Genomic DNA, 20,163 nt, shown 5'->3' on the forward strand with positions numbered 1-20,163 from the left:
TAGATGTCATATACATGGACTTTAGTAAGGCGCTAGGTAAGGCTCCCCATGGTAAACTAATGGAGAAAGTGAAGTCACGTGGTATGCAGGGTGTTCTAGCTAGGTGGATAAAGAACTGGTTGAGCAACAGGAGACAGAGAGTAGTAGTTGAAGGGAGTTTCTCGAAATGGAGAAAAGTGACCAGTGGTGTTTCACAGGGATCAGTGCTGGGGCCACTGCTATTTGTGATATACATAGATGTGGAAGAGGGCATTGGTGGTCTGATCAGTAAGTTTGCAGATGACATGAAGTTTGGTGGAGTAGCAGAAAGTGTAGGGGACAGTCAAAGAATACAGGGGAATATAGATAGACTGGAGAGTTGGATGGAGAAGTGGCAGATGGAGTTCAATCCGGGCAAATGTGAGAGTGCATTTTGGAAGGTTTAATTCTAGAGCGAACTATACTGTAAATGGAAGAGCCTTGGGAAAAGTTGATGAGCAGAGATCTGGGAGTTCAGATCCCTTGTGCTCTGAGGGTGGCTGCACAGGTGGATAGAGTGGTCAAGATGGCATTTAGTATGCTTGCCTTCATCAGACTGGGTATTGAGTATAACAGCTGGCAGGTCATGTTAAAATTGTATAAGATTTTGGTTCGGCCGCATTTCGAATACTGTGTACGGTTCTGGTCACCACATTACCAAAAGGATGTGGACGCTTTGGAGAGGGTGCAGAGAAGGTTTACGAGGATGTTGTCTGGTATGGAAGGTGCTAGCTATGAAGAGAGGTTGAGTAGGTTAGGATTGTTTTCATTAGAAAAAAGGAGATTGATGGGGGACCTGATTGAGGTTTACAAATTATGAAGGGTATAGACAGGGCGAATGGAGGTAAGCTTTTTCCCAGAGTGAAGGATTCAATAACGAGAGGTCACGCATTCAAGGTGAGAGAAGAAAGGTTTTGGGGCATACATGCGGAAAGTACTTCACACAGAGGGTGTTGGGTGTCTGTAACATGTTGCCAGCAGAAGTAGTAGAGACAGGCATGGTAGATTCATTTAAGGTGCGTCAGGACAGATGCATGAGTAGGTGAGGAGTAGAGGGATATAGATGCTTAGGAATTGGGCGAAGGGTTTAGACAGTTGATTTGGATTTGCACAGGCTTGGAGGGCCGGAGAGCCTGTTCCTGGGCTGTAAATTTTCTTTGTTAGTTACTGAAAAAGGAAGTAAAGAAGGCAAAATGTATGTTGGTCTTCATTGTGAGAGCTTTTGAGTTCAGGAGCAGGGATGTGTTGCAGTTCTACAAGGCCTTAGTCAGGCCACACCTAGAATATTGTGTGCAGTTTTGGTCTCCTTTTCTGAGGAAGGATGCTCTTGCTCTTGAGGGAGTGCAGCAAAGGTTTCCCAGGCTGACTCCAGGGATGGTGGGACTGACGTATGAGGAGAGATTGACTCGGTTAGGACTGTTTTTGTTGGAGTTCAGACAAATGAGGGGGGGATCTCATAGAGACTTATAAAATTCTAACAGGACTAAACAGGCTAAATGCAAAGAGGATGTTCCTGGTGGTGGGTGTGTCCAGAGCCAGGGGCCACAGTCTGAGGACTCATGGTGGACCATTTCAGATGAGGAGACATTTCTTCACCCAAAAAGTGATGGACCTGTGGAATTCATTACCACAGAAATCAGTTAATACCAAAACATTGATTTTTTTTTTAAGAGGTGGAAAATGGAATCAAAGATTGTTGGGAGAAAGCAGAATTAGGCTATTGAGTTCGATGATCAGCCATGATTGTGATGAATGGTGGAGCAGGCTCGAAGGGCTGAATGGCCTCCTCCTGCTCCTATCTTCTATGTTTCTATGAGATGGCACAGATTCACTGTAACTGGCAAAATAAGTGAAACAAATATGAATCTCCCTGCTCCTGTTGTTTAGTAGAACTGAATGTAGCAGCCAGTAATGGAACTGAAATGTAGTTTGTACATTTGTTCCCTAAATATTACAATACAGATTGTTGTCAGTGTGATTTGGCTGTAACATGATTGGTGAATTGGGGAGCAATTTTTTTTAAAGTGTGAACTTCTATTGGTTATTATGCAATTCCCAACCCGGTTATCTTAAGTCCACTCTAGATGTTTACTTTGGATCAAACAAAAGAGATGATGGGGCAATTTTTTTTCTGACCTTATTGTTCGTGTTCTTGAGGACACTTTAGAAATTATTGGAGGAGAAAATGTTTGGATTTCAAGCTTCTCCTCATTCTGGTCAAAGCATTCTCCAAACATTGGTAAGCTTTCAGAAACATCATAGTGCTATTTCTATTTCTAAACTCAATTTCTTTCATCAACCCATAGAGCAGGGTGCAATAGCAGCTTTCAAAGCTTATTACTTAAGGCGCACATTCAGGAAGCTGATTGCGGCTACTGAGGCGGATAATGAGAACAGTGTTCTTCCATTTTAGAAGAGCTTTAACATTAAGAATGCTATTGACGTCATTGTAGAGGCCTGGGGTGATAGCGGTAAGGATTGCTTGCATGCAGTTTGGTGGAAGCTTCTTCCTGATTTTCTTCATGGTTCAATACCTTTAGAATCATCACAGGAACTTCCAGCAATCAAAGAACATTGCTTTGCTCTTACAAAGCAAGTTGAATTTGAAGATGTGGAGATTAATCTACAACAACTTGTTGCTGTGGTGGAAATTGAAGCTCGAGATGAAGATGAAGTAGTCCAGGATGCAGGACCTCGAGAACTTTCCACATCTCTTTGTCTCCTATCCTAAGGGAAATTGAGAAGCAATAGGGTAAGGGTTTGGCTCTTAGAAGAGAATGACTACAATGCAGAATGCAGCAGGATCACAGTTTGTGACATAAAGTCTTATCTGGCATCCTATGATCATGAAAGAAGAAAGATGGCAAAGAAGCAAAAACTAGCTGCCTTTTTTAAGGCAACCCCCAAGAAACAGTCTGAGGATAACCATCCACTTCTGGACTAAATATTTTCTTTCATTGTAACCCTGCACCTGGAAGTAATGATGATGCTGATGACCTTCAGCCCCTGTCCTAATGCAGTACTGTAACTCAGAAACCCATTAAAGTGTTAAATTTATTGTATTATTTCATTCAAATATTATTTTAACATTTGCTTAGACTGTACTATTATTTGTGTTAGGCTAACTACTAATTTTTGTTTTGACTTTTACATGTATTTTTGGCGGTTCGCCTCAGCTCTATTTTTCTCATCAGTCCTGTTATTTCTATTGTGCGATTTTCTATAACACGTGTTCGAGCAGAACAGATGGTGCTCACAGATTGCTAGCTTACACATTATGTATAATTATGGTCATAGAAAGGATTTCATCACAGAATATGTAAGACTGGAAATGACTAGTTTGCAGACTAGTTTCATTTGTTTGAAAATATCTTTATTTTAAAATTGATTTTCTGTCAAGACTTGAGGTTGAAATAGGACGTTTTGATCTATCTGGCTAAGATATTAATGAAATGGAAACAATTGGAATGACTGAATATCTATAATGTAAATGGAGGCTGCACAAACCACATTTATAGAATGGTAGTTAATATAATACTTTTCATTCTATTTTTATGGTGAACAGTCATTTTCACACCTTCCATTATTCTCGTCTCTTTCTCTTCCTGTTGTCCGTAGTCTTACATGGATGATCAAACGGGAGCCCCATTAGATAAGTTGGCTCCGGCAGCTATTGCATTTTGCCGTAGGTATGGATGCTCAGCCAATACCGTGTCAGATGTGCTAAATGTAAATGATCCTATAATTTACAAAGCCATTCAGAATGGAATTGACGCTGTCAATAAAGATGCTATATCTAATGCTCAGAAAATTCAAAAGTGGATCATTTTGGAAAAAGACTTCTCGATTATTGGAGGAGAATTAGGTAAGAGATTTTAACTAAATATCATTAAAAACTTGGGTTCGAAACAACTGTGCTTTACAACTGCAAAGTTGCCATACTGTCATTAAACCACAGGCTTCTCTTTCATTGTAAATGGACAACTGAGTGGTTTAACCTGAGGGTCACCAGGCATCAGGCAATGGGAGGGATTGAGGAGGAAATTTCTTCATTTTAACCTTTGCACTTATGGGGAGGTGATGGCCTAGCGGTACTATCATAAGACTATTAATTCAGAGACACTGGTAACGTTCTAGGGACTTGTTTGAATTGGGAGGAAAGAGATTAAATAGGTAGGCCATGTAATTGGAGCAGTTTAAAAGAATGAAAGATGACCTCATTGAGACATGTCAGATTCTCAGGGAACTTAACAGGGTAGATGCAGGGAGGCTCTTTTTCCCCTGATGGGAAAGACTAGTAATCTCAGTAAGAGGTTAGCATTTGAGAGAGAGGCGAGGACCTTCTCTCGAGGGTTGTTATCTGTGGAATTCTTTGCTGCAGAGGGCTGTGGAAGCTGAGCTTGTAGGAATATTCAAGACTGATAAAGACAGATTTTTAATCATATGGGAATCAAGGGCTGCGGGGTAATGGAAATAGAATAGAGTTGAGAATTGTAAAATCAGCCACGATCTTATAGGATGGAGCAGATTTGTTTGGCTGAATGGACTACTACTGCTCTTATGTCTGACTGTGTTATGGTCTAAATAAATAACTTAAGATAATGCAGCAATTGTTTTCTTTAAAATAGCTGTAATTATGAGAAATTATTAGACAGTTTGTGTTTGTCAGATGTTGGAAAGGTTGTAGCGTGCTGTCTTGACTATGTACTCTGAGAAAAAGGGCTTTCTTTGTTAAACAGCATGTTCATTAATGGGTACACACCCCCATAATGGTTTTAGATATGAAATTCCTGTTTTCATGCAGTGATGTTAAATATAGACTGATGTGTGGCCTGATGGCAAAATGATCATGAGTATTTGCTGCTTCCTAGTGTTGTGAGGTGCTGTAGTTTGCCTCATGATGTATACTGTAGCTGTGCTCATCTAACTGAGTTGTAAGTTCAGTGATGATATGATTGAAATCTGTCCTTGAGACTGGAACTCAAAGTTAATTTTCTTGCCTTCCCTCTCAATCCTCTTTCAGCCACATGCAAGAATAAAATTAAAACACTTTGGTATCACAACTTTTAAGTGTAAGGTAGAAAATTTTTATTTTGAAAAATACTGAGGATCTACAAACCCTAGTAGTCTCATATACATTTCAGATGTTTGCAAGGTCACAGAAATTTTAATGCAGGAATTCAAGCAGCTTATTTAAATTTAACTGTTTATTCAGTGTATTTCAAATGTCCTGCAAAGCCTCATTAATACCCAATTTTAATTGCTGGATCTGTATGACAGTTGTCTCATTTAGATTTGTGAAAGTACCACGCAGCAGGGTGGAGGGTATCCTCAATATGAAGACGGGACTTTTCCAGGAGACAATGTGTGTTTTAGAAATCAAGCAGATTCATTTGTATGCATACTACCCATAGTCTTGTGGGAGACTGGAAAAACACTGTCAAAACTTAAAATCCATGATTAGACCTTATTGCATTATTTCATTTTTGTTATTTATCACTTTAAATGCACCTAGTGAATCAACCAGTGCTAATCACTTTGTGTTTGTCTATGGATGTGGAAGTAAGGGGACCACGCATATGTGCTATAGAGAAAATTATGGCTCACAAGAGGAGATTTGTTCCTTAGACTGTGTCCAAGTGTAGGGAAAGACTGCCAAAAGCATGCATATGGAGAAAAACAGAAACTAAGAGTACAAACTCAAACTGCAAGTCAAACTTCTAAACCTGAGGGTAAATGACTAGTTTGGTTCTCTTGGCTGGGTGAACCACTGAAGCCTAGAGACACACACTGAGGTAAATTGCTAAATTAATATTCCAGTTGGAAGGAAGTATTAGTGATGAGGGAAATGTTACAATCCATCACATAAAAGCTTTACTGACTCAATCATGGATAATTGGCTCAAGTTGGAGACGAAGGTAATCCTGCACAATGATATCATCAAACCAAGTCAAAGTGTCTGATGTTCTCCAGTTATACTGGTGTCAAAATCTGATCGATCACCAGGATTCTGTATTGATTACATTTAAGTTAATGATGCAAGAAAATAAGCTCATTGTTTTTCAATTGCCTGGCTTAAGGATTGAATTGAAAGCATTGGAATTCCAGACATTGTCAGCAAGATTGATTTGTTGAAAGGTTATGGACAACTTCAACTAAATAAATCTTTACTTTTATAGCCCAAGGTTGTGTAATAAATTAGGTTAAGACCTATTTAGATGAATGTGCCAGCTTCCTTTCAATGATTGGCAAACTGAGTAATTGTCACATTATAATCTATTTGCCTAAAGTAACGTCTCTGAAGACCATGAGTATTACCTAATGCAAATACTCCATAATTGAGAAGGAATCATTAAGTTTGGTCTTGTGATTAATGGTATATTTTTGAATTTGGATTTCAAAGTGGAGGCAGATAGATTTAGGTTGGTTCTATAACATTTTTTATAAAGATCAGACATGCCAATTTTGAAGAGTGATACAAATACATCACTTGCAAGAAAGTATCTGGTTGCTGTGAGTGCGCCTGGGAGACTTTTCTGGTGCTGGTGGATAACATTTTTATACCATTGGGTTTTTGATGGACAGAGCAAGTGTATTAAGAAATTAGTTTACTTTTGATTTAAAGGCAGAATGTTCAAAGTTAGTTCAGAAGAACTCAAGAGTTCAGTTCACCTAACAGGTGAATCAAGTTAATTTGGGTGAGGGGGGGATACCAGTCATCTCAGCTGTAGTGGTTTCTGCTTCATAATGCTTCCAAACTAGGGGAGTTTAAAAAGATATTCTGGAGTTGTCAGAACTGGAAACGTTTAGTTCATTAAAATTGTAAGAGATTCATACCAGCAAAGTTGGGAAGGAATCTTAGTAAAAGTTATCAACAGTCCAAAGCAAAAAGACCGGGGAAAGTCAGCTAAATAAAGATTTTTTAAAAATCTGAAATGGGAGTGCTCTTTCTCTGTAAGTCAGTCTGCAAAAGAGAAGGAAAAATATTTTAAAATATTGAATGCTAAAGAGCTAAAAAAGATCTGACAATATGACTTGGCTTAGAATAAATGAAGTAAAAAGTGGGACGTTAGTGGATAATTCTGATGCCAATGAGGGATTTAATTTAACTACAATTCTGCACTTTGTGCCTAAATTTACAGAAGATGAAATTAAAAGGTTCGTTACCGTATATGAAAAGGTAGTTGAAGAGACAAAATGGCCAAAGGTATTTGAACTCTAATCTTACAAGTACAGCGGTGAATATATATACCAGTTTGTCAGAAGAACAATTTGCAGATTGTGAGATAAAACAATAAGAAATTATAATGAACATAATCCAAATTAGAAACCAAATCAGACAGTTGTAGAATTTGAAAGAGAAAAAAAAGTGCTGTTGGATCAGTGGAGTTTGAGAAAAATTATGAAAATGTAAGGGAAAGAATGATTGTGGAAAAATTGACAAATAGAATTTGTGTAAGCCTTGACACCTATTTAGATGAACATCAAAAATCTGAGAAGCAACAATTCTGGGACATATCTATGATTAAAAAAAACAAAAGAACGGTGTTTGCTGGAAATCAAACAAAAACAGAAACTGCTGGAAAAGCTCAGCAGGTCTGTCAGCTCCTGTGGGGAGAAATCAGAGTGAATATTTCAGGCCTGATGACCCTTCTTCAAAACTGATTGTTGTTAAGTAAATGTTTATTATGTAGAAGATAGGCTGGAGGGAAGGGGGAAGGAGTAAAGGATAGCTGGAGATAGAGCTTAGAGAGAACAGTTAGACAGACAAAGGAATGACTAACGGTCAGCCTAGAGAATGAATTGCTGCGAATGGAGATATTAGCAGCCAACAAGTAGTGTGGAAGAGCAGACCATATGATAGCAAGGCCTGATGGGTGGGGGTTGGGGTAAGGACATGGGAGAAGGTGCCTCAAGCCCTAATATTGTTGAACCTGACAATGACTTCAGAAGGCTGTAGAGTTCCCAGGTGGAAAATGAGGTGCTGTCCTTCCGGCTTGTGATGAACTTCGCCGGAGCATTGCTGCAAGCCTGAGACAGAGATATTGGCCAGGGAACTGGGTGGTGTTTTGAAATGGCAGCCAACTGGTAGCTCAGGGTCTTTTTTTGTGGACAGAACATAGGTGTTCTGCGAAGTTGTCACCCAATCTCTCCTTCATTCCTTAATGTAGAGGAGACCACATTGTGAACAGTGAATGCAGTAGACTAGATTGCTTGAAGTGCAGGTAAAGTGCTGCTTCACCTGGAAGGTATGTTTGGACCCTTGGATGCTGAGGAGGGAGGAAGCAAACAGACAGGTGTTACACCTTCAGCAGTTGCAGGGGAAGATGCCATTGTACAGTTTGTTGGGAGGGGGGAAATAGTGTTGAGAGTTATATGCAGCCTTGATATCAAGGGCAGTCACTCTCACTGCAAAGAGTTCAGTTCTCAGAAGAGAACAGTATTTCTCCTAGCAGGAGAATCAAATCAGTTCAGGGGTACCAGTCACCTCAGCAGATGTGGTTTCCAGTATGTGCAGCTTCTAAGCCAAAAGCATTTAGCTAGATTCAGAATTCTCCAATGTTCATATACTTGCAAAGGAATTCTTATTTTTTTAAACAAATCTTTTCAGTACTTGAAAGGAGAAAGAAACTAGAAATTGATCAAAGATTTTTAGAAAAATATTTTAGAAAAAAATGGAGATAGATTCAATTACAATAGTGATCAATTACCAGGGGATCCAGATTTAAGAAGGATTAGAGTCATGAAGAAAAACCTAGAGCTGGTGATGTTCAGAGTTTCTTGTTGAGTTTGGCAGTTGAAGTGAATCTCTCAAGTTATTTAAAAGGTACTTGGATCTGCACCCGAAATATTGTAACCTGCAATGTGCCAGTGCTGGGAAATGTTTTGGTATATTCAGCTGGTGCAGACATGGTGGACTGAATAGCCTCCTCCTGTGCTGGATGGTTGGTTCAATGTGTTATGGACAAGGCCAGACCCCCTCAAAATATTTTAAGAAGGTAGCCTCAACCCCCAAAGTTTTCTCACTGGTGGATATGGAGTGGGTGATCCAGGTGTGATGCAACTGGTCAAACCATTCATGGCTAAGCAAAACACAATTTATTTAAACACTATAGTCAAACAAAAGAAAGATAGAGGAATTCAGAATAACTTACCTATTGGAAAACTTAACTGAATACTAGATACAATAACTATTAGTAATTAACTGTTCCAATGTAGTAACATTCCATAAACACACCCCTTGGCAAAAAGATAAATTTAGACACAGATTCTTATGTGCAGTTTAACAGCGAGAGATTTCAGAGAAAGTCCTAGTTAGGAATCATTTACTGAAGCTTGCAACCTTTCTGAGATCCAAACAGCTTCCAACGTATGCAGCTAAAACAATCTAGAAAGCTTGATCTGGGAGAACTGGCCACTCCCCTTCCATTGTTAAACTATTTTTTAAAAAACTAAAGACCTCTTAACCTAGAGACTTCAGCCCCTCTGCTTTTACAACCTCTCTTTGAAAAGGTTGTTTTGTCCTGGGTTTTGTGGAAGGGGCAACATAATCACAAATGGCCTAGGGGTATGATTCCATTTAAAAGGTGAGAGGTCCTAGGTTCAAATCCCAGATTAGATGTGATATTGTTCTCAAAGACTTTTCCTTGGGGTGAGGGAGTCTAGAACTAGAGGGTCATAGCTGCTGGGATCAGACTACATCTGGATAAAAATGTGAATAGGAAAGGTTTAGAGAGATATAGAACAAGAGCAGGCAGGTGAAACTAGTTTAGTTTGGGATTACGTTCAGCATGGACTGGTTGGACCGAAGGGTCTGTTTCCCTGCTCTATGACTCGAAGAAGTGTTAAGATTTGTAATAAAGAGAGAGTTTTGACTGATACTGTGAATGGATTTGGTTAACTTTACACTAAGCCAATTTGTACGATCTTTCTTTTCTATTTTCAATTCTTAATGTGCTACATATTTATAATTCATATTTGATACAATCTACCTGTTAACTCATACTTAACTTTTGTTATTTCTGGGTGTTAGGATAGCAAGTTAGCTAAACACTTCATCTTAAACTGTGGAATCTTATGAAAGGGTTCAGTAAATAACTGGAATTCTTTAAAAAAAGGGACTGGTTTCGACTGAAGTCACAGCAAGAAATAGATGCAAATCTCATATATTCTAGGTGGGGGAATAATTACATATGGTGGTCACTGTAATCTTAAATAAATGGTCTAGATTTTGAGTTTTAATCTTTCATATTTTGAAATTTTATGTTGTATTCACAGGTCCAACAATGAAATTGAAAAGAGGTGTTGTTTTGAAAATGTACAAAGATATAATTGAATCATTTTATTTCGAATGAAGTCTTCCCATGAACAGTCGAAAGGACAAAATCATCCGGATCTTGTTTTAGAATCTGCACCAATCTTTCATATTTTGTGAAATTGTCCACTTCAATAAGTATAAATCTTTATTTTAAAATGAATCACAGTTGAGATTATTGGACAATTGTGTGTTGATGGCAGGAATAAACACTATTGTCATAATTTTATTATCCAAAATTAAAAAAAATACAAATCAGTTTCTTCATGATTTAATGCTTGCTTCTTTATAGATAAATTAATTAAATTTAAAAGATATTGCCATAAGTAAGCCACTGGAGGTTAGATCTACCTCCTAGAATATTGTCCATAGTAAGGATGGTGAGCACATCATGAAGGCAGCAGAGTCACAGGACCCATAGTAATCAGAGGACCAACAGTAATGTCAAGTTGTCAGCCTCACCATCTTGGATACTTGACAGACATTAAAATAAAACAACCACAAAGGATAAGGTTGAGGGGACACCATGCCTAAGGAATTGGTGACTGAAATTTGTAGTCTTTGAGCTTCTGTGGCAACATTGTGGTGCATAGATCTTCCAACTTAAATGGCTATGGTCTGTCTCCAGGAAGCAGGGTCCAATGAGCTTGAAGCCATTTTGAAAATAACTGACACATTGACATAGACTTTGAACACGCTGATTTGCCCTCACACTGTGCTGAGCACCTGCTGACCCTGGCAGGAGGCAACTTGTGAATTAGCCATCCTCCTGTTAAATCCAATCAGCAAGACTAGGGCAAGCTCTCAAATCATTTTCCAAGTTGGGAATATTCAGCCACTTGTCTCTATTTGCCCCTCCCCCACTCTTAAACCATTGCATTAGAGGATAGATATCTCTTATTCCTGACCCAGGTAAGGTGATACACAGTGATTCCAAAGTAGTTCTTTACTCAGCGAGTCGTGAGTTCATGGAATGCCCTACCAGTAACAGTGGTGGACTCTCCCTCTTTATGGGCATTTAAACGGGCATTGGATAGGCATATGGAGGGTAGTGGGCTAGTGTAGGTTAGGTGGGCTTGGATCGGCGCAACATTGAGGGCCGAAAGGCCTGTACTGTGCTGTATTTTTCTATGTTCTATGTAGTTGGATAGTTTTGCAACAGGTTATTGTGGAATAAGTGAGGTAAAAACAATGACTGCAGATGCTGGAAACCAGATTCTGGATCAGTGGTGCTGGAAGAGCACAGCAGTTCAGGCAGCATCCAAAGTGCAGCGAAATTGATATTTCGGGCAAAAGCCCTTCATCAGGAATAGGTCAACAACCTCAGGAGGATTAAAATTAGTAGAAGAAAGTTACCCAATTCTACTTCAGAAAAATGCTTCCTAGTGTCATTTCCCTATTACTTTGGATAAGTTAATGTCTTTCAACAGTAAGTCTGACAACCAACTTGACACTAAATTTTGAATAAAGACAGAAAGTGAATGATATACTATTCAATAAAATATTACTCAGCCCCTTCTCACTTTAATGATTGACAACTGACTGAAAACAATGAATCCTTTATAGCGGAAAGAAGCAAATTGCTAAATTAAGTATTAAAAACAGAAATTTCTGGAGAAACTCAGCAGATATGTGGGGAGAGAGCAGAGTTAACATTTCGGGTCCAGTGACCCTTGGGAACTAGGCCTAAAATGCTGATTCTGCTTTCTCTCCACAGATGCTGCCAGAGTTTCTTCAGCAATTTCTGTTTGGTTTTCCATTTCCAGCATCCAGTTTTATTTTTTATCTTCTTTAGTAAATGAAGTATACAGTTGTATGCTACTTAAAATAAAAATGACAACTTATTAAAACTGAAAACTCTATTGTCATACTAGTTAATTTACTGGCTGTTGTTGAGGTTTAATAACACTTTTGAGGCCATAAGACAGAGAAGAAGAAATACACCATTTAGCTCATCGATACGGTTCTACCATTCAATGAGATCACAGGTTATCTTATAATTCCTAAACTCTACTTTCCTGCTTCTTCCCCAGGACAAATATACCACTTAACATTTAATCAAAATATTACTCAGCTACTTCTCACCTTTCATGGTGAACTACTGATTGAAAACAGTAGGAAGAATCCTTTGTACCAGAAGGATTGATGAATGAAGTAATAAGAACAGAAATTGCTGGAAAAACTCAGCAGATCTGGCAGTAACTATCGAGAAAAAGCAGAGTTAACATTTTGGGTCCGGTGACTGGGGGCGGATTGGTGGCTCAGTGGTTAGTGCTACTTCAGAGCACCAGGGACCCGGGTTGAATTCCAGCCTCAAAGACTGCGTGGAGTTTGCATGTTTTCTGTGTCTATGCGCGTTTCCTCCCACCGTCCAAAGATGTGCAGGTTAGGTGGGAAAGCCATGGGAAATGCAGGGATGGGGTGGGTCTTGGTAGCATGGTCTTCAGAGGGTCAGTGTGGACTCAATAGGCCAAATGGCCTGCTTCCATACAAGGGATTTTATGAACACTCGATTCCCTTATTGATTTTTAAAAATAAATGTCTAAGTATATCCAAGCCTGACATAATGACCTATCCTGTGCATCCCTCAGTGGTAAAGAAAAATTCTGTGGATTTACTACTGAGAAGAAATTCTTTATCTATCATAAATGTATGAGCTCTTATTCTGAGATTATACCCTCTGCATGACTCTTATACAAGGAGAAACAGCCTTTGTGCATCCACCCTATCAAGTCCCTTAAGAATCTTTCATGTTTCAATGAGGTTGCCTTTCATACTTCTAAATTCCCAATGAGTACCCAGACCCAATCTACTCAACCTTTCATAAGGTAGTCTCTACCTGGTATCAGCCTAGTGAACCTTCCCTGGACAGCCTCCAATGCCAGTATATCTTAGATATGGGGTCCAAAATTATTTTCAGTATTGTAGCTATGGTCTGAATAGTGCTTTGTATAGCTTGAACAAAACCTCCCTTCATTTATGCTCTATTCCCTTTGAAATAAAAGCCAACACTGTATTTGCCTTCCCTATTACCTGCTGAACTTGGACGCTAGCTTTTTGTGATTCATACATGAGTCCTTCCAAAGCCCTCTGCTCTGTCGGCCACCTTTTGATAGTTTTAAGACTTTTTCAATCCTCTTGCTTACCACTATTCATTCCCATATTTTGTATGCTTTTTGTTTAAACTTGATACTGTTCTCAACTTTCCTGATTAACCATAGCTGGGTTATCCCTTTCACAGAATCCCCCTTCCTCATGGGGATATACCTTTGCTGTGAATCATGAGTTATTTTCTTAAACATCTGCCATTATTCCTCAATCATTTTTGCTACTGAACTGTTTTCCCAGTCCTTTCCAGCTAGTCATGCCTTTGTCCTGTGGTAATTACCCTTATTTAAGCCTAGCACATTTGGCTGCAATCCACATCCTCCCTCTCAAACTGAACGTTAAATTCTACTGATTTATGGTCACAATTTTCAAGGGCATCTGTTATTCTGATATCATTTATTAAACATGCCTCATAACACATTAAAAGATACAAAATAGCCTGATTCCTGGGTGGACCCAAAACAATGTTTTGGAAGCTGTCCCAAATACACTCTGTAGTCTCCCTCATATCTATGTTTGCCAATCTACATGAAGACTAAAATCACTTAATGGTAAGGTCTGAGGGAGTGTTGCTGAACAAAGAGACCTTGGAGTGCAGGTTCATAGCTCCTTGAACGTGGAGTTGCAGGTAGATAGGATAGTGAAGAAGGCATTTGATATGCTTTCCTTTACTGGTCAGAGTATTGAGTACAGGAGTTGGGAGGTTATGTTGCGGCTATACAGGACATTGGTTAGGCCACCCGTTTGGAATATTGCGTGCATTTCTGGTCTCCTTCCTATCGGAAAGATGTTGTGAAACTTGAAAGGGTTCAGAAAAGATTTACAAAGATGTTGCCAGGGTTGGAGGATTTGAGCTATAGGGAGATGCTGAACAGGCTGGGGCTGTTTTCCCTGGAGTATCGGAGGCTGAGGGGTGACCTTAGAGGTTTACAAAATTATGAGGGGCATGGATAGGATAAATAGACAAAGTATTTTCCCTGGGATCGGGGAGTCCAGAACTAGAGGGCATAGGTTTAGGGTGAGAGGGGAAAGATAGAAGAGACTTAAGGGGCAACTTTTTCACGCAGATGGTGGTACATGTGTGGAATGAGCTGCCAGAGGATGTGGTGGAGGCTGATACAATTGCAACATTTAAGAGCATTTGGATGGGTATATGAATAGGAAGGGTTTGGAGGGATATGGGCCGGGTGCTGGCAGGTGGGACTAGATTGGGTTGGGATATCTGGTTGGCATGGATGGGTTGGACTAAAGGGTCTGTTTTCATGCTGTACATCTCTATGACTTTATGACCAATGATTAATGTCCTGCCTTTGTTTCATGCCTTCATCATCTGATGATTTATTCTGTGCCAGTGACAATTCGGGGTATATAGGTTACTCCTACCAGTGCCTTCTTTCCCTATTTGTTTCTTTCATAGGTCCACTTGGATTCTATGTCTTCTGATAGAAGATTCTTTATTGTTGTCATACTTATTCATCCCACATCAACAATAAAACTCCATCATGCTTTCCTTGCTGCCAGCCCTTTTGAAAATCACATATCTTTGAACATTCAATTCCTAGTGCTGATCTTGCATCCATGTCTCTTTAATGGCTAATGATTGTCCCATTAACTTGTATTTGTGTTGTTAATTCATTTATTTTGTTTCGACTGCGACGTGCTCAAAAAAAAGCTGTTCATTTTTTAAAAAACATTATTTCCCTCTTCGACCTTATTTACTGCTCTTTCCTCTTTTTGTACACTGTCCTTTCCTGGCCCACTCTAGATATTATTCAAATAGCTGCTTTGTAATAATGCCACATTCTCACACCATGTAAGCCTACTCTCCCAAGCCCTCCCCATCTCTAATCAGTTTTAGCCCTGGTTTCAATTTGCCAGGATACTGGTTCCAGCACTGTACCAGTGAAGCCCATCCCACCAGAATGGCTCCTTACCATTCCAGTTCTGGTGCCACTATCCCTCCACTAAAACCCATTCCACCATTCTCTGAAACATGGATTTAACTCCTTGACTGTACTTACTCTCTGCGGATTTGTCTGTACCTCAAGCAGTAACCCACAGATTATTACCTTGGATTATTATTTTATTGCTTTTAAATTTTGCACGTAACTGTTCAAAATATTTCAGGAGGCTGTCTTCTGATTCAGTGATAGTGTCCCTATCCCTGGATTGGGAGGTCCGGGTTCAAGTCCCACCTGCTCCAGTGATGTATAATAACCTGAACAGGTTGATTAGAAAAAAAAAGTCAATATCTTTGAGCAAAGCCTCCCTTTTAGTCCGACCAATGTCATTGGTACCAACATAGACAATGACTGCTGGATCCCTCCCCTCCCACTCCAAGTTCTTCTCCAGACCCGAGGAGATATCCTGGCACCAGGCAGACAACACAGTCTTTGGGTCTCCCCCTCATGGCTGCAGTGAACAGCATCTGTCCTCCTAATTATAGTGTTTCCTACCACAACTAGATTTCTATATTCTTCCTGTACCAACGTGCTGCAGTCATCCTCCCTGCAGTCTCCACTTTCGACAACACAATCTGCAAGAACCTCATAACTGTAACAACTGCAAGGGGCAAATCTCCTTAACAGAAACCTCTGGGTTCTTATACCGCCTCACTTGCACTCACACCATCCTATCGCTGATCACACAGCAATTGTGACTCACTAGTCTTAGGGGTGTAACTACCCTCTGGACAAAGTGTCCAGGTAACTCCTCCCTGTTCCTTGATGCGGCGCATTGACCATGGTTCAAACTCTAGCTCTTCAACCTAGATCTGAAGTTCCCCTAGCTGCAAACATTTACTATAGATGCATTCACTCTGGGTCACATTGGAGTCCGGTAGCAACACATCACCCATCCTATTATTATTATGTTTGATTTAATTTACAACCTAGTCACTTGAGACTCTACTTTTTACATATGTTGTAATAATTCTTCATTTTTATAAAGAAAAAATCGCCATCATCAACCCAATCCTTAAAAGTAACTGCTTAAGAAAGAAGAAAAGCACTGGATACCTTGGTAAAAACTGAAGATTCTACTTTTACTTCAAGACTAGAATAATTCACCAGTCATACTCACCAATCAGCTTCTTCCCCTGTACTTGCATCATGCGGTGGTCTGTGCTGTCACTCCACTGCTGCTCTCACTGCAGGTAAGCCTCTTGACCCACATCTTTTTATCATTTCCCACTTAGCTCTCACTCTGGAAAGTTTACTTCTTGCAGTAAACCCTAGTTAAAGCACCACTGCAATTCCTTGCACAAATTTCCATTTCAAACCAAATATCCAACAATGTAATTTGTATACTCACTCAGGCTTTGAATTCCACTTTGAATCACATTTCCAACAGTATAATCAGCGTAGTCATAGAAAATATGAGTAGGCTATTAGGTTTTTGAGTCTGTTCTGCCATTCATGATGATTATGGCAGATCATGCAACTCAATAGCCTATTCCTACTTTTCCCCATCCTTTGACCCCTTTAGCCTCCACCTTTTTGAAATCACACAATGTTTCGGTCTTGACTGCTTATGATAGCAAATTCCACATGCTCACCACTCTCTGGGTGAAAAGAGTCCCACATTAGAGATTAACGTGAAACATTGGGTGGCACAGTGGTTAGCACTGCTGCCTTACAGCGCCAGAGACTTGGGTTCAATTCCAGCCTCAGTTGTGTGGGTTTCCTCCAGGTGCTCTGGTTTCCTCCCACAGTCCAAAAATGTGCAGGTTAGGTGAATTGGCCATGCTAAATTGCCCGTAGTGTTAGGTGAAGGGATAAATGTAGGGGAATGGGTCTGGGTGGGTTGCTCTTCAGAGGGTCAGTGTGGACTTGTTGGGCCAAAGTAATCTAATTGAAGCGTGCTGTATTGAGTATTGAGATGGATAGAAAAACTGATTGGCAGTCATGAAAAATTATACACTAAATGGTAAGATCCTGGGGAATATTGTTGAACGAAGACACTTTGGAGTGCAGGATTATAGCTTTTTGAAAGCTGAGGATAGTGAAGGCAGCATTTGGTGTGCTGTCCTTTATTGGTCACAGCATTGAGCATAGGAGTCAGGAGGTCATGTTGCAGCTGTAAGGTTAGGCCACTTTTGGGATATTGTGTATAATTCTGGTCTCTCTCCTATCGGAAGGATGTTATAAAATTTGAAAGGGCTCAGGAAAAGTTTACAAGGATGTTGCCAGGGATGGAGAGTTTGAGCAATAGGGAAAGCAAATAGGTTGAGGTTGTTTTCCCTAAAGTATCGGAAGCTGAGGGGTGACCTTGTAGTGGTTGATAAAATTACGAAGGGCACGGGTAGGGTAATTAGATAAGGTCTTTTTCCTGGGGTGGGGAACTCCAGAACTAGAGGGCATAGCTTTAGGATGAGAGGGAAAAATTTAGAAGGGATCTAAGGGGCAACTTTTTCAGAGGGTGGTGAACGTATGGAATGAGGAAGTGATGAATGCTGGTACAGTTACAACATTTAAAAGGCATCTGATAGATATATGAATAGGAAGGGTTTAGAGGGATACGGATCAAGTATTGAAAATGTGTTGCTGGTTAAAGCACAGCAGGTTAGGCAGCATCCAAGGAACAGGAAATTCGACGTTTCGGGCCAGAGCCCTTCATCAGGAATCATTCCTGATGAAGGGCTCTGGCCCGAAACGTCGAATTTCTTGTTCCTTGGATGCTGCCTAACCTGCTGTGCTTTAACCAGCAACACATTTTCAGCTCTGATCTCCAGCATCTGCAGACCTCACTTTTTACACGGATCAAGTATTGGCAAGTGGGACTAGATTAGGTAGGGATATCTGGTTGGCATGGACGAGTTGGACCAAAGGTCTCTTTCTATGTTGTGCATCTCTATGACTGTAATATGTAGGGATAAACAGGTCTTTTTGAGTGGCAGGCAGTGACTAGTGGAGTAGCCTAGGGCTCAGTGGTGGAACCCCAGCTACTCACAATATATATTGATTTAGAAGAATGAACTGAATTAACACCTCAAAATCTGCAGATTACACAAGCTGGGTGGGAAGGGTGAGCAGTGAGACGGATACAGATGTAGCAGTGTGATTTGGACAGACTGAGTGAGTGGACAAATGCATGGAAGATGCAGTACATTGTGGATAAATGCGAGGTTATCTGCCAGGGTATCAGTATACTCTGCTGAGATCTCACACCAACTGTGCTTACCCTATATAACTGAGTGCTGCTAAAAGATTCCATATTTTTCAAATGAAGTCACTTTTCTTGTCAGTGGAAATATTACAATAATAAAACAGATGAAATTTGTAAGAAAGTTTTGTTAATTTATTTTTCTTACTTTCAGCTTTGAAATTTTTAAAGCCCAATCACAGGGCACTAATAGGGTATGTTGTCAAAGAGTCACAGAGATATACAACATGGAAACAGATTCTTCAGTCCAACCCGTCCATGCTGACCAGATATTCTAAATAAATCTAGTTCCATTTGCCAGCATTTGGCCCACACCCCTCTAAAGATTAGAGTGGTGCTGGAAAAGCACAATAGGTCAGGCAGTATTCTGAGGAGCAGGAAAGTTGACGTTTCGGGCCAAAGCCTGAACTGTGATTTCCGGCATCACTCTAATCATGACTCTAATCTCCAGCATCTGCAGTATCCAATTTCGCCATATCTCTCTAAACATTTTCTATTCCTATATGTATCCAGATGCCTTTTAAATGTTGTTATTGTACCAGCCTCCACCACTTCCTCTGGCAGCTCATTCTATACACACACCACCCTCTGCATGAAAATGTTGCCCCTTAGGACCCTTTTAAATCTTTCTCCGCTTCTTAAATCTATGTCCTCTAGTTCTGGCATTCTCAATCCCAGGGATTTGTCTAGTTATGATTTTATAAACTTTTAGAAGGTCATCCCTCAGCCTCTGATGTTCCAGGGAAAACAGACCCAGCCTATTCAGCCTCTTCCTACAACTCAAATCCTCTAACCCTGACAACATCCTTGTAAATCTTTTCTAAACCCTTTCAAGTTTCACAATATCCTTCCTATAGTAAGGAGATGGGAATTGCATCCAGTATTCCAAAAGTGCCTAACCAGTATCCTGTACCGCTGCAACATCACCTCCCAACTCCTATACTCGATACATTGTCCAGTAAAGGCAAGCATACCAAACACCTTCTTCACTATCCTATTTAATTGTGACTCCACGTACAAGGAGTCTCTTTGTTCAGCAATGCTTCCCAGGAAATTACCACTAAGTGTATAAGTCCTTCCCTGATTTGCCTTTCCAAAACGCAGCACCTCACATTTATCTAAATTGAACTCCATCTGATCAAGATCCCGTTGTACTCTGAGGTAACCTTCTTCGCTGTCCATTACACCTCCAATTTTGGTGTCATCTGCAAACTTATAACCACAACTCCTATGTTCATATCCAAATTATTTTTATAAATGAGGAAAAGCAGTGGACCCAGCAACGATACTTGATGTTATCACTGCTGGGTATGTTGCGAGGATATAAGATACTCAGCAAATGTTAAAAATTGAAATTCTGAAAATACTAATTTTTGAAGTTGGAGTTGGAAAGTTTTTTGTTTGAATAGTACAAACAACAATTTTGATTCTTCTCCTAAGTATTGCTCTTAACAAGCAGTTCAAGCAATAGTAAATTCCTTCTTAATGTTGTATTAGCTAACTTTGCATCATAATTATTATAGCTAAACTGAAATAAAACCTGTACATCTTAGCAATCA

At 39.9% G+C, this 20,163-nt stretch overlaps 1 protein-coding gene across 1 annotated transcript in view; it reads left to right on the forward strand.

Moving 5' to 3' along the window:
* Positions 1 to 10,373, forward strand: part of LOC132826833 (long-chain-fatty-acid--CoA ligase ACSBG2-like) — a 91,558-nt gene extending 81,185 nt beyond the window's left edge. The window contains exons 12-13 of the mRNA XM_060843477.1: positions 3,637 to 3,883; positions 10,297 to 10,373. Coding sequence (XP_060699460.1) covers positions 3,637 to 3,883; positions 10,297 to 10,373 — 324 coding nt within the window. The remainder of the gene's footprint in view (positions 1 to 3,636; positions 3,884 to 10,296) is intronic.
* Positions 10,374 to 20,163: the final 9,790 nt, after the last annotated feature.

This window comes from Hemiscyllium ocellatum, chromosome 1, assembly GCF_020745735.1.
Source record: "Hemiscyllium ocellatum isolate sHemOce1 chromosome 1, sHemOce1.pat.X.cur, whole genome shotgun sequence".
Classification (NCBI taxonomy): Eukaryota; Metazoa; Chordata; class Chondrichthyes; order Orectolobiformes; family Hemiscylliidae; genus Hemiscyllium; species Hemiscyllium ocellatum.